At 38.6% G+C, this 14,377-nt stretch overlaps 3 protein-coding genes across 3 annotated transcripts in view; 1 reads left to right on the plus strand and 2 right to left on the minus strand.

Moving 5' to 3' along the window:
* The first annotated feature begins 823 nt into the window (after positions 1-823).
* On the plus strand, positions 824-2,959 carry LOC105384690 (radial spoke head 1 homolog). The gene is made up of 4 exons (XM_048624717.1): positions 824-943; positions 1,138-1,271; positions 1,517-2,004; positions 2,469-2,959. Exons 1-4 carry the CDS (start codon positions 893-895, stop codon positions 2,897-2,899), a joined length of 1,104 nt encoding a protein of 367 aa, XP_048480674.1. The 5' UTR covers positions 824-892; the 3' UTR covers positions 2,900-2,959.
* A 103-nt stretch (positions 2,960-3,062) lies between these two features.
* On the minus strand, positions 3,063-4,333 carry LOC105384689 (protein dpy-30 homolog). Its single transcript, XM_038119429.2, has 2 exons — positions 4,126-4,333; positions 3,063-3,960 (listed from the first exon to the last, which is right to left on the minus strand). The coding sequence occupies exons 1-2, from the start codon at positions 4,207-4,209 to the stop codon at positions 3,697-3,699; spliced, it is 348 nt and encodes a 115-aa protein (XP_037975357.2). The 5' UTR covers positions 4,210-4,333; the 3' UTR covers positions 3,063-3,696.
* A 740-nt stretch (positions 4,334-5,073) lies between these two features.
* LOC105388288 (anaphase-promoting complex subunit 11) overlaps positions 5,074-14,377 on the minus strand; it is a 30,344-nt gene continuing 21,040 nt past the window's right edge. The window contains exon 3 of the mRNA XM_038119182.2: positions 5,074-5,707. Coding sequence (XP_037975110.2) covers positions 5,558-5,707 — 150 coding nt within the window. The 3' untranslated portion in view covers positions 5,074-5,557. The remainder of the gene's footprint in view (positions 5,708-14,377) is intronic.

Below are 14,377 nucleotides of genomic sequence, written 5' to 3' on the forward strand. Positions count from 1 at the left end.
AGCTAGCCTTAGATTTCTAAAAACATGTATGAGCTTCCGAGCCCTGCCTGATAGGCTTGATATATGCGATGACCAGTTCAGCTTGTCATCTAAAATTACACCTAGATATTTTACGGTGGGAACTCGCGCAAGAACGGTACAGCTACAGTCCCTGACACAGTTCCTGTTGCACGGAAATGTATGAATTTTGATTTCGAAAGATATATCAGGTTCGTTGGCTTTAGTTTTGCTGAAACAAAGATATTTAGTTTTGAGTGCATTAATAGTAAGAAGATTATCCTCCAGCCATGTCGTTACCCTACACAAGCCCTTCTCTGTTAGAACACGTACCTCTGGCCAAGTTTTACCATGAAACAGTACGACTGTATCATCAGCAAACATGACCAGGTCTGCACCAGGTATGGAGAGATTGCATAGACTGTTAATATACAGAAGGAATAAGGATGGACCAAGTGTGCTGCCTTGTGGGACACCATAAGTGCATTTGGCACTTTCGCTAAGATAAGAACCAATAAAGCAATACTTAAATGAAAATCTGAAAACCAAATTAGCGCCATCTAGCGGTCATAGTGTCACTATAATAGTGAACGCAAGGACTTTGTATTATAATACAAAGGATTTTATATTATAATTGATTATAATACAAAGTACTTGAGTGAACGTTCTTGATTGACAATGAGTATTGAGTAGGTAACAATCATAGACTAGAATATTATTTATATGGTAACAATGACATTGACAATAATAACAATATTAATAAATTAGTGATAGGTAAATTACAAACTTAAATAATTTAAGTAAATTGTATTGGCGACCGTGTTGCCTGATTGACCCTGCTTACTCCTGAGATACACACGTAGCCAAACACTAATTTGTGATCGCCGCCGCCTCAATGGAACAGATGGCGGAAGAACGCAAGGGTGAAGTGGAGGATACGATTGGTGTAAAACGTGATATTACCTTGTAACACCTATATAATAAGTTAAATTATAAATTTACAAAAAGAAGCGCCTGAAAAAAAAATGTTAGCGCCAGTGTAAATGGCTATTTAATTAGCAAAAGTTCTTAACTTTAGATTGTATGTCCAACGTTACGTAAAGTAATAGGTAGACAATAACTTTTTTCTCCAATCATCAGATTTACGTAGGCAAGCGCAACGCAGCCGGCGAGAGATGCGGCGAGGGCTGGGCGGTGCTTCCCAACGGGGACTTCTACCGAGGCTGCTACGCACACGGCATGCGCAATGGCCGCGGACTCTACGTCTTCACCAGGTGAGTATAGACTACAACATTTACTTGTAACAGAACAACGAGCCGCTCGCTGATATGTTCTAGTAACATCCTTTTACGAACAAAACGTCGAGCACGCTCGCCTCTTTGTTACAGCCTATTGAACAAACCCACGAGCATATTGGAGTAACATTTCGGCGAGCACATTGCTGTAACATTCCGACGAGCCTGTGCATGCAACTTGTAGCCAACTCGCCAAAATGTTGTAATCTATATTCACCTTTCAGGAACGGAGCCCGTTACGACGGCGAGTGGCGGCGCGCGCTCAAGTACGGCGTCGGGACCATGATCTACCCTGACGGCTCGAAGTACGAGGGCGACTGGAAACACGACGTTAAACAAGGCTTCGGAGCCTACTACTACCCTAACGGAGACATCTACGAAGGCGCCTGGTTCAAGAACAAACGACACGGCCTAGGAACGTACTTCTACGCCGAGACTAAGACAAAATTCATGGGCACTTGGGTGGAAGGGGTGATTCAGGGGCCCGGACAGATCATGTATCCTCGGTCACGTTTCCACGGGTCCTGGACTAAGGGCATACCGAAAGGGCCCGGCTGCTTCGTCTTCGATTCGAATTGTATGCAACACGGCTTCTATATGCTGGTGAAGGACCCGGCCCTTGAAGGGTCCGGTGGAGAAGAGGAGGAGAGAGAAGACAGGGATTACCAGACGATGGCGGGGGAGGGCGACGACGAGGAGGACGAAACTCTGGGTATTCTTATCACTTTCAAATATTATTTTTGTTGCACATTTTTAACGAAATATGTCTTGCTTTATGTGAAGATGAACGGCGAACCATAGGCCGTCAGCGACTGACTAATCTTGCATTACGGTGGTGAGACTATTGACTATAAGTACGTTTTCCAGCCCTATCTAGTATTTGTCACTGATACGTTGATCGCCAATGCCAGATGTAAACATCCTTCCATGTTCCCTTACTGTGCTGCTTTCTTCCTGTGCTTCATCCAGCTGCCTATCAACTGCACTCAGTCTATTCATTAGCTCAATTCTCTTTAAAGGTCTCTTAATAAAGGTATTTTTTTACTTAATAGGAGTGCCCCAACAATGTTTTGTTATACCTAGACTAAGTTACTGAAAATAAATATTTTGTAAAATTAGCTGTTAATACCAATCGATTACTGCCGGAAGGTCCTAAAATTATTTTTTTATAAACAGGAAAAGTAGCAGTGTGGCGCGTCCGCAATATCACGGCCTACATGGCGGAGCTACTTCCGCCAGACGCAGTGCCACTTCCGGTGTACGACTCCATCCCTTCAATGACGGATGTCAGCGTCGACACCTGCGCCATGCCCTTCGAACCACCGTCCGTGGTCGGAGAGGAAGAGGCCTCCATAGATGGAGATTCCTGGCTGATACACCGCCAACAGTTCTTGGAAGAAGCGGAAATTGGTGACCACCGGGATCCCAGCAAAGTGGATACTGGAAGATTATCCACCAAGTCAGAAAAGGGGAGAGAATCTTCAAAGATGACTCCTCTGAAAGGAAAAGAACCATCCAAGATTGGAACTCCAAAAGGGAGAGAATCTTCTAAGGTTGAGGCTAAAAAGGAGAAAGTGCCCCCAAAGGCAAAGATTGGGAAAAAGTAGATTTTAATTATTGATAATGAATACTTAGAGCTATTATTAATAAACTTGTTATTGTGTTTATGAATTATTTTATTTAACTTAAAACTCATTCTGAGCAATACTATAAAAAAAATATCCCAACGAATTGAGAACCTCCTCCTTTTTTTGAAGTCGGTTAAAAATAGGAAAGTTTTACATAAGTAGGTATTTAAATTGGTTTACTCACATTAGTCGCGTTTAACAGTTGCGATTTAATTTCAAAACACCATAGCAACAACTACGACCTCATACTTGGAAATATTCAGAATTTCTTAGTCCAGCTAATATACAACCTGAGGTTATAACATTGTCAATTATTTACAATGGATTCATTGGATCTATCATAGATAGTGTATTTTATTTTTACTAACCAAGAAAATATACTGAGTTGTTCTACTGTGTATACAATAAATAGGCAACCATGGGTGATAGCTGAATGGCAAGGACCTGTCTACTTCTGCAAATATCCCTCCACGATTGAATGTCACACCTGTCGTCATTGGCCGTCCTTGGTCAACCATTACCAGTGATGAGTCATCATGTTACATTATTTAAGGCCTTATCTCTCCCTCTTCAATGTAAGGTTAAAATTATCATTTACAGATACCACAGCTATACCAAGAATTGTAGCTGCACCCAAAATAAGACAAGAAACACCATTCAAACTTTGTTGTAAACAGTTACACTAACAGTAGGTACAAAAAGTAGCACTAGCATTGCAGTACAGTGCATTAAATGTGAAATATTATAATAATATTAAAAACTAACTTACATTCTACTTATGACTGAGAATTAGGTGCAGGATTGTTATTGTTGGCATTTCCTGCATTATTACTTTCGAATGTAGCTTTGTTCTTCAACAGGTACGCAGCTAAGTAATTGATCGGGTCCGGAGGTCGCTCTTTGGCTAGAGCTGATAGTCCTTGCAGCAATATGGGCACCACCGTCTGGTCCAGGTACTGCCGCGTTGGCAGCGCGTTGAGGTCGATTCTGGATTTCCGTGTGGCATTTGAGTCGTTCTCTTTTTCCATTGCAATTATTTTCTGCAAATAAATAGGTATATATTAAATTTTATAACCTTACTTTGAATGAGATGAAATGTTGAGAAATATTGAATGTGGATTATCTTAAGGAATTTCAATTTAATTGGGCATGCATAAAGGTATCTATAGGATGTGTGATAATAGTTTATAATAACAAAACCTTACTTTGACCGATTCGGAGATCTTGGAAGCCGGTCTTTCTTCTTTCGGTGTTTCAATTTTCTGTTGAGACTGTGGAGATTGTGACATCGATTTTAAATATCTTTCATCAATTACTATAACAAGGACGTTCTATTTATCTAAAATATTGTTTTTAATTGATGAAAAAAATCAACAACAAAATCGCTAAATGACAGTTAAAGAATGAAAGAATAAAGTGAAAAACAATATAAATCGTTCATCCAATTCACAGACCAATAAATTCAATGATGGCCGGCTAAATTTTCATTCAGTCATAGACAATAATTTAGTCTGTTTGTACATTTGCGATCGGAGATATTAGGTATGTCGATTTAAGAACTCTATAATTTAAAAAAAATAGTATATAATTATATTTCTATAAATTTAATTCCAGCTTAAATTCTATTAAAAAAACTGTCACTTATTATCATTGTTTTGCTGATTTTTGTAGTCCGAGATTTTTTTGAGTCTATGGTGCTGCCATATTGGGTACACATTATAGAGTATTGATTACTCAGAATAATAATTGTGTATCGTTTCAAAATACGCCACCGCACCGTCGTCGTCGCACTGTGTGACGACGTGTAACAAAAGGGTTTTTCCACCAAATATGTGCTATGATTCGTTATATAGGATCTGTTTGATATCCAATAAATTAATTCAAATAGGATCTGTTTGATATCCACCAATCATATTGAAAGATAGTAGGTACTGGTGAAAATATTTAATATTTATGTTTTTTAAATGGAAGGGTGTTTGCTATGCATGCTTGTTATGGCAGTCACGAGTGGCGTAGCTATGTTAATCTACATCCCATAGCTCGAGCTGCTCGTATTCTTCATACAGCTACAATAGTTTAGTACTAATGGAAGCGGTCACATCTCTGGTGGAAAGGTTCTCATCTAGTTTCTATTGAATGAAAAGAGTTAGCTTTGTTATAACTTGTATTTATTAGGTTAAACCTTATATCTATTTTTATTTCACACTCACAACATATACACATACACCAATCGCAAGTAGTTGTTACACACAAGAAGTCCGTGATAAACATAATATTTTTTAAATACAGTAACATCTATGGCGTGGATGCAAAAAAAGTTACGTCTACTTACAAATGGTTTAAATAAAGATTTACTTATTTATTGCATTAGGTGAGAAACTGGAAACATTGGAATAAATTTTAGGGGTAAATGCCGACATCATAGGTGGTTTAATAAGTGCGCGATGACCTGTTTTCATTTGGTCCGCTTCATTCTACCCGACGAAAAGAATCCACAGACCACCCACCAGATTACATCAGTGTTGCCAGAATAAATAAATCTACATTGCCTCCCTCCAACTAATTTTTCGTGCGATTTAATAAAATACAACATTGCATTTAGACATCCAAAGGCAGGACCCTACACTAGTCTAATTCTTAGGTTCTGAGGTAATGAGGGGGTGGCGGCGGCGGCGGCGCGGGGCGCAGTCTCGGCCCACGCTCCAGCTGTCGCCGCCACGCCGCCATGGCTTCAGACAAGGACCACAGCTCCGACAGAAGCGACAGGTCCAGCTGTCTCAGGCTAGCCTGGAATGAGAAAGATAACATTTGGTTATAATACATTATTGTAAGTAGGTACATATAGTATTGAGAGGATTGACTGAGGATGTCTTAGAATAAGGATTCAATGGTTTATATTTATTCTACAGGATCTTCTTCAGTTTCAGTGTTTGAGGTTTTGCCTAAATTGAAATATCTTTTAACATAGAGCTTTTAAATTATAACATACGGTCGGTTCCTGGATGAGGAAGGAAGGACTGTGTTTTGGCGCTCCTCGATAGAGGCCTACAGCAAAGGACGATGACAAAACAACAAGCAACTATATACACACACTCTATCTTAAAAAAATGTGATCATTGATCAATAATTATGATATCAGTTCTTTTGATCTTCCATGATAGTAGGGAAACCGTACAAAATAGAGAAAGGACTTCACGACCGACTGAACATCAAATAGTTAGTATCATCAGCTGTTGTGTATTATTATAGCTCTCGGAAAATGCTGTAAACTTAGATTATGGTCATTTAATATCGTAGAATGAAGTCGGTAGAGCGAGGCTTGCTCTGGGATACTTTCAGACTTTCACTTCCAAAGTCAATCAATTGATAGAGTCAGTTAATGTTCTTATTATAATATGGCGTTCTAAAAAGGCTAGTTATAATTACTACTGGGTACAAAAATATGTAGAGTTTACAATACAATATATTAATTATGTTTTTGTCATTGGATTCGGGTAACTAGAGACGAAATTCATAAAACCAGATTATGATGATTCCAAATCCTGAGAAGTCAAGTCTAGCGGTTTGTAAATATTGTGGTAGTGTAGTGACATGACATCTATAACCCTAAGGCAGCGTTCCCACTACGCCGGACCGGCAGATCTGCCGCGCCGGTAAATCTGCCGGAAGAGCTAGTGGCTGTACAATTTATATGAAGCTATTCACATTATCCCGGGTCCGGCATTTTTTCCGAGCCCGGCATTTCTACCGAACGTTTTGTCACTACGAATTGCCGGTAGAACGACCGGGCCGGAGTAATGTGAACGAGTTTGTGCCGGTATCTGTCCCCCGCTCGCCCCGCTCGTGCTCCCCTCGCCCCCGCGCGCAGGTCCAAATTCAACTGAAGACTGTCTGAATTTCTTCCGGGATCCGATGTAATGTGAACACTCTGTCCGGTGTCCGGTTTTCGGCAGATCTGCCGGTCCGGCGTAGTGGGAACGCTGCCTAACATTTCATATTCATCACGACCCATTACGTCCCCACTGCTGGGGCACGGGTCTCCTTCCAGTGAAGGAAGGGTTTAGGCCTAGTCCCCCACGCTGGCCAAGTGCGGGTTGGTGGACCCCAACACAAGCAAGCTTGTGCTGAGAGAGTTGTCGGGTAAGTGGGCAACCCGACTGTCAGATGTTTTCAAGCCGCCCGAAGGCCTCTGACTAGGCTTAACGACTGCTGCCGAAGCAGCAACCGGGACCCACGGCTTAACGTGCCGTCCGAAGCACGGAAGCGTCCAGAAAAGCACCACTTGAAATTGGTCACCCATCCAATGGCTGACCGTGTCAGTTGTTGCTTAACCTCAGCGATCAGTTACGATCACTGAGGCCCGCTCGACTACGGACGCTTCATATTGGGTAATATTTATAATAAAAACATTTTATCCATGTGAAACAGTCCAAATGTGTTTCTCATAAACGTTGTATGTTGGTGTTAGTACCGGCGACCTTCGGTTGGACGCAAGGAATGCAGTGCGATCACGACTGAATGTAGGACAGTTCGAAATAGTAACTATCTACTACTCTATCCGTGTGATGTCATTTATGTATTGAGATTTGAAAAAAAATTCAATTTGTAGCCAATGTCACCTGATGAAATGGCCAAAATTTTAAGGTATTTTCTTATAATATATCAGGGTTCGATTCCCGAACTACGTTGCACTGTTATTAGAATCATGTTTTCTTGTCACTACGATAAAGAAAATGCTTCCTGTATTGATGAGTATTTATAATAATTATGATCTGATTTAAACGTTACACCAGATTTAAAATAACGACATAAATCTTTAAAAGCTTAAATAACGGTTGCATAACACAGCCTGGCCATGCTTTATAAATACATTTAAGAAACTAGAAAGAAAGTATGTAGTTAATACTAAATTATAATCGTTGAAATTTCTCTGTACATTCGTTAATTGAAACCTGTTTTTGTTTCTTTTTTAATTGAATCTAACAGCTTTATACATAATGTGTCTGTTGAAGCCCGATAAATTGAGTTGTTAAACCGATTAATCAATAACTTAACACTTTGTTGTACAGATTTTATGGAGACGTTACGATCAATCGATCGATACTTACTAATTTATGTTACTAAATATTTAGGTAATTTCATTTTGTTTCTATCTCTGCTCGCCGCTCCTCGAGCACGAAAGGAGCCTCTCCAATTGATCAACGGTCAAGCTTTGTATACGTCCGAACCCAGGGCAGTCAGGGATGTCTCGTGTTTCACGGGTTTGTCACCGACAGGACAAGAAGAAGACCCAAGGAAAGGACTCTGACTGCATTTCACAGTATTCACAGTCACAGCTTCCAACGATACAGAGGGTTTCAAAATATGTTATTGCAACTTATACCTACATAATTATAATTAAAAACTGAAAGCATGCGCGCTCGCTTTTATCTGCCACGCGTTCTGCTCAATCGATTAGACTTATTTGGAATCGCTTAGATCTGAGCATTTATTTCGAGGAATGCGATTGCGTTGCGTCTGCCATCGAGATGAGCATGCAAGTAAATAACGTGTGTAGTGAAGCTGCAATATTTAGCAACTAAGATTAAAAATTACGTTTTGTTTTCACCCTACTCAAATATAGCATGGGGCTTCTAACGTTTTGTATTCAGATAAACCATTTCTTTTAAAACCTAAAATGCTCTGAGTTCTAAGTTGTAAGTTGAAAGACTCTACACATAGGTACCTTCGGAATGTAATTATAATAAATACACTCTCGAAGGAAAGTGTAGGTACTTGTAGTAATATCACGACTGCACCTCCGATACACTCCAACGCAAACGAAATTAATAAATAATCTTCCAACTTGTACGATCGATGATTAATGGTTAGTTAACAGTTATTTAGAGCATCTGTTACGTGGCGGTAAAGCGTTAACTGTCCGTAAGATACCATTGGCTGTTAATTGTCTTAAATTGCGTGTCATTGTGCAAGCATAGACATGTGATGTGAGGCAAGTGCGACAAAAGAATGACGCTTTCAAAATAAACAATCTCACGCACGTTATCACTAGCAGCTTCCAGTCGGCCTGTGCATATGAAGCGATCTGTCGAAGCGATACATCGGTCACATATTAGATAATAGTCCAAAAACTAGAACAAAGCCTGATAATTGTGAGAAGCTGAAGCTACAGTTATTATTTGTTACTAACAAATTGTTACTAACACGGTATGGACTATTTGGGTATGAAATAAACGATTTATTATTATTATATTATTATTAGCTTTTATACTTAGATTTTTTAAAGGTTCTGGACGTCACTAACAGCAATTGTATTTTTATAAATTATATCAAAACAAACTTTGCGCTTTAGATTTTGATTAAATACTACTAGAATCAATTTAGTACAATCTGAGACGGCTGCGCTTTAATTTAATTTTATAACAGTTACAAAAAGAAAATTACATCGTCACCAAATTGCTTCAATCTACGGAATACACGGAATATTACGCGACATACATAGAAATAGAAATGTAAGTACCTATATGATACGTACGTAAGGTTTCATGTTCTGCCAGATAAATATTTAGAGCGTTTCCATACTATATTGTAAGCTGATGCTTTTGTTTCTTAAATTGCTTGTATACGGTACACGCGTTTTGCGATTCCGTGTATTCTTATAATAACTATGCATGTTAACACAACACGTCTACAATTTAATCATTAGTAAATGACTGAAAAATACTCTTTACTAAGCCACTAAGACAGCCTAGAATACCCACATTGCGTGTTTAGGTCTCGTTAACAATTTACCACTAGACAAGCTTGTAGTGGCTAATACGACACAGACACCCGTATGTTTGTCTACTTTCCTGCTTATCTATAACAATAACGTAGGGTAGGTAATTGAATTAGGATGACCAATGAACACACCCTTGGAACGGATTGAGTAAGGGGCAGACTGTGAAGCGGATAATATTGTACTTACTGAGAAGTTGTTGGTCACGGTCACTAATAAAGTTACAGTTAAGTAAATATAAATATTAACAATATAAACCGTACCTTTTTAGAATGTTTTAGTTTAAAATTAGGTACCTAAGTATTAATAATCTCCATGACGTAGGTTTACAGGGTAGTTGTGTCAATGCAAAAAGGTTCCCACAGTTCAACAAATAAAAGTTCTCAAATGAAAAGCAAGCATTGCTATTTTGTGGTAAACAGGTAACATAACACTTTTGCGTTGATATTTTTATCGTATGGGTGTGGTAACAAGATGACATTTTACTAAGAAAATTAAGTTATAGGCAAAGTAGATGACGGTTATTGTACTTGTGTGAATTTATTTGAGTAGTGGCTGCTGTAGCCAACCAAAGTGCATAATAAAATATGAAAGAAATGTTCCTGGCCAAAATAGTTTTATGTGACATCTGAAGATTCATAAATACGAAAATATAAGTAATTCTTCAGATCTACGGAAATATTATATTTACACATTGTAAAATGCAAGATTATTGGACACCAACGAAAGGGTATAAAGTAAAATTATTTTTTAGATAACATTTATTCCAAGTAGAACTACTAAAATTACCGAAGGTACAACATAACATAACCAGCATAATCTTAGAGGAAGTGAGGCACTTGCACAAAACGGTGTCCTAAGAATTGGAGCCTTCTGGCCATTCTGTGAATAGAGTTCCAACTATGGACGGATTGAAACACAATGGGGCGGATGTTGGTACCACAGCTTTTATAGGTGTTTCCTCGGGTTACCGGTTGTTTTCGAATGTACTGCTGTTAATAGTTAGAGCCCGTTGGATTGAAATAGACCACGGAACAATGGAAGTCATGAGAATTGGAGATTGCTACCAAAAACTTAAGGTCACTACACTAAGTGTAGTGTTTCGTCAGTCGCACGAGCTTTTAGATTTTCACGTTAGAATCGTGTATAGCATAAATAAAATCACGTACGTTTGTATGCAATTCATAGTCGGAATTCAAAATAAAGTTACGCGAATTTCACGCAATCATTTCCTGCCAATTACAAAGGAAAATAATTAAATTAGGTAGAACTACAACCCTGTCCATTCTTAACAAGCGGTCTGTTGCCATTTAACTGTAGTTTATGTAACTACAAACTGACCAAAAGCAGAACCAGAGATAAAAGCCATACAAGCAAACTATTGTAAACACATTAATGAATCTCCATTTGAAGATTCAAAGAGGATGGAAATTGTTTCAGTGGGTTGAAGTTGCGAGCCCATATGGAGGTAAAAGAAGATCTAACGAATGAGACAACTAACCCGAATCTTCTAACGTAGGCACTTATGACTCATTAATATAATAAAATTAATAATATCGTCATAATATTTCGTCAAATACATCCTTATAAACGTCTTAACGAGGAGAAACTATAGCTTTCCATGGAAACCTATAAAGCGACTAAAAATTAGGAATTCCGAAAGCAAACAGTGGACAGAAAGACCCCAAAATGTCAACCGACAAGGGGCCTGACTATGTAAATGATGTAAACAGTATCGTCTTTGTACATTAGCTTTCTCTAACACGCCATGTAGAGGCGTGAGGCATGGCCCCTCCGAACACTGGCTCCCACGCGTGCTGCGTCCAAATTTGAATCCAATATGAGACGTCAATGACCGGGAGTAGTCAACTTCATTGTGCTGATGATGACATGATAAGGGACTCCGGGAGTTAGAGCCTGGTGTCCGGTTGGCCTTAAAAGGCATTGAATGTCTTGTTTGAAGTGGGTGGCGAGCACTACTAGTTGCTGCTTACAAGTGTACTACATAGTTTAAGTTTAAATCTAATAAATTAGTCCATACCAGTATCGACATATTATATTATGTGTGATGGTGCTACAGCACCTTTAATGAGTATGGTATGAAATAAAAAACGTAGAACATCATTACTGTCATAAAATAATGAAATTGACTAGGCATGTAAAGTAGTAAGTTACTTAGCTCAGCCAGCTTAGTTTGTTTGCTAAAATCCCCGCAGCAAACATACTCAAACATCGTCTAATTAAATTCCGATTTCGTTGCCAAGTCCCTTCAGGTATGTAAGACAGGCAAGTTATACGGAGGCGTTTGAAAAACTGAGCGGCCTCGGGGAGCAGGTTCACCCACGACACTGCGGGGTCACTCTACATGACGAAAAACGAAGTTTCGGAGAGCTTTCCGAGCCCCGACTCTATATCGTTTTAATAAACGTGGCGATTGCACCACAGCTCTCGTTCGTTCGTTTTTCGTCAGTATAGAGTAACCCTCCTGGCTGCTGGCCGGTCGCGATCAATCTCTGTATACCATGTTATTGATTACTTTACATCAATGAATGCTGTTACTAGGGTCCATGAAAGTACAGTAAGGTTTTGTTGAACATTACAATTATTTAGCCATTGTCCGCATCTTTGCACTTGTTTTAATTGCAGAGTTGTGTGTCTGAATGATTAAAGCATTATTCATTCCTATGTTTTGACATAAATCGTAAAAAACATAATCAAGTTATTATAATTGAATCAGCAACAGCATCACCTGCGTGCACCAGTTACTTAAAAACAAAAACTCCGTGTCCTTTTATTAAGGAACGTTGTTTTTTGATGACGAAATTTTTCATAATTTTTAAGGGCGTGTGTAAGTGCGCTATAAATCAATTATTTTATTTCGCTCCCAGCAGCTGCCGTTGCATTTTTATTTATAAATATAGCAGGTGCCGTGGCTTGTGCCAGCCTCTCATTATTAGGTTCCAACTTACGGTGCTCTTTTGTTTTTATCAGTACGACTCATGAGCAACTGCTTGTCAGGTGTTGAGTAATAATTATCAACTTTTCATTTGTTGCATAATCTTCATTACCTTTGTCAGTGTACACGTGGTTTGAGTCATCAAGAGGTATTTCATCGTATCTAAACACTGTTATTGCAAGAAGTTTCTGGGAAGGCCAAAAATAATTTAATGTTCCATGAAAGCTTAAGAAAATAATTGATTGGGATATATTTGGTCATACAGCCTATAAACTACAGAGGTAAACGGGTGATTTGTGCAATACTCTCATAATAATGGGCTGCAGCCAGAAACGGTATCCGACGGCCTACTTTTTGTATAAAACAGTTTATGCCATTACAAACCGTTATGATGGAAGCCCAGCATCTAGTCTTGAATATCAACTTACTCTATAAGGACAAACATTTACAGCGAATGACATATTTTTCTTGGCCCTTCTAAAGAAACATGCTGTATTTGTAAAGTAACAGTTAGGTCGGTCGTTGAGTTTATCATAGAAAAAAAGTACGTTAACATTGGCTTAAGTAGGCCATATTTGAAAAATGAAATTGATCGTTACTTTAATGTAAAGCGATGTAACAAAACACAACCATACACAGTTAAGCAACCAAACACAATTTATATCCGTCTGTTTGTTAACCAATTTGCTATCTTATATCACTCGACAAAAGTAACTATTACGATAGTGTTCCAACAATCACATACTTTAGACTACTTTAGAGACCAACAACAATAACAGGGCATTTCCTAGCGAGCCTCAAACACAATTTGCACACCGAAGGTAAACAGGTTCTATTCACACTGAGCACCATACTGGTATTGTTACCTCATTAACTGATTCTTGTTCGTATAACAGGTCACCTTGTATTAGAACACTACTACGATTTATACCGACTAACTTAGAACAAGTTACGGATATTATTTAATTCATCATCATTTTATACTCGCAATAAAACCGAGTAGGTAAGCAGCACCTATGATTCAACGATTTTAATAGCTTTACCAATTAAGCAATCTGGTTTTGTATTCTACGTTGCTTGTTAGACAAATACTTCAGATAACAAATAGCCACGGAGTGTTTGCTCATGATAAATAGGTAAAATACTTGAAGATTAAGGATAAACTGCAAAATGTTTAATGAATATAGACGCAATCATGCAACGAACGTCATTCAACGCTATGTCGTCGTTTTAGTATCAAATGAATGCCTAATTTAAAACGGTTAAAAACATATCAAATCCGAAAAACCAGAGAAACTCTTCCAAATGTGCTGAAATCGGTAGTAGTACAGGACACTAGCAGTAAGCTTTAAGAGCCTCATTCATACATTTTACTGCTGAGTAGCTTTTAATGCGAGCAAGTGCACGATAATTCATAACATAATGAACGTCGGCTCTAAAGCAATTCTGAAGAAAGCATGACGTCACAACTTGCTGATTCATATTCCTCGCTCACAGGAGGTTTGTAAATAAACTTGGCTGACCACGTGACTCACATCCAAGTGCAGAATTGAAGGTTATCTTTGCTATTCAACTATCCTACGAGTATGTAGTAGGGCATGCAATACCGGAACAATTTTCAATACCGGTATTGAGTTCCGGTATTACAACTCAATACCGGGATACCGGTATTAGACTTCCTTGAAATATATGGCATATACTGTGTTTAAAGGTCGTATATGTC

This window comes from Plutella xylostella, chromosome 12 (genome assembly GCF_932276165.1).
Source record: "Plutella xylostella chromosome 12, ilPluXylo3.1, whole genome shotgun sequence".
NCBI classification, from domain to species: domain Eukaryota; kingdom Metazoa; phylum Arthropoda; class Insecta; order Lepidoptera; family Plutellidae; genus Plutella; species Plutella xylostella.

Coding starts and splice junctions, on each gene's coding strand:
- LOC105384690 (XM_048624717.1), top strand. CDS start 893: ATGGAACAGATGGCGGAAGAACGCAAGGGTGAAGTGGAGGATACGATT. Junction 944..1,137: donor AAGTGGAGGATACGATTGGT/GTAAAACGTGAT, acceptor TCCAATCATCAG/ATTTACGTAGGCAAGCGCAA. Junction 1,272..1,516: donor GGACTCTACGTCTTCACCAG/GTGAGTATAGAC, acceptor TTCACCTTTCAG/GAACGGAGCCCGTTACGACG.
- LOC105384689 (XM_038119429.2), bottom strand. CDS start 4,209: ATGTCACAATCTCCACAGTCTCAACAGAAAATTGAAACACCGAAAGAA. Junction 3,961..4,125: donor AGATCTCCGAATCGGTCAAA/GTAAGGTTTTGT, acceptor ATTTATTTGCAG/AAAATAATTGCAATGGAAAA.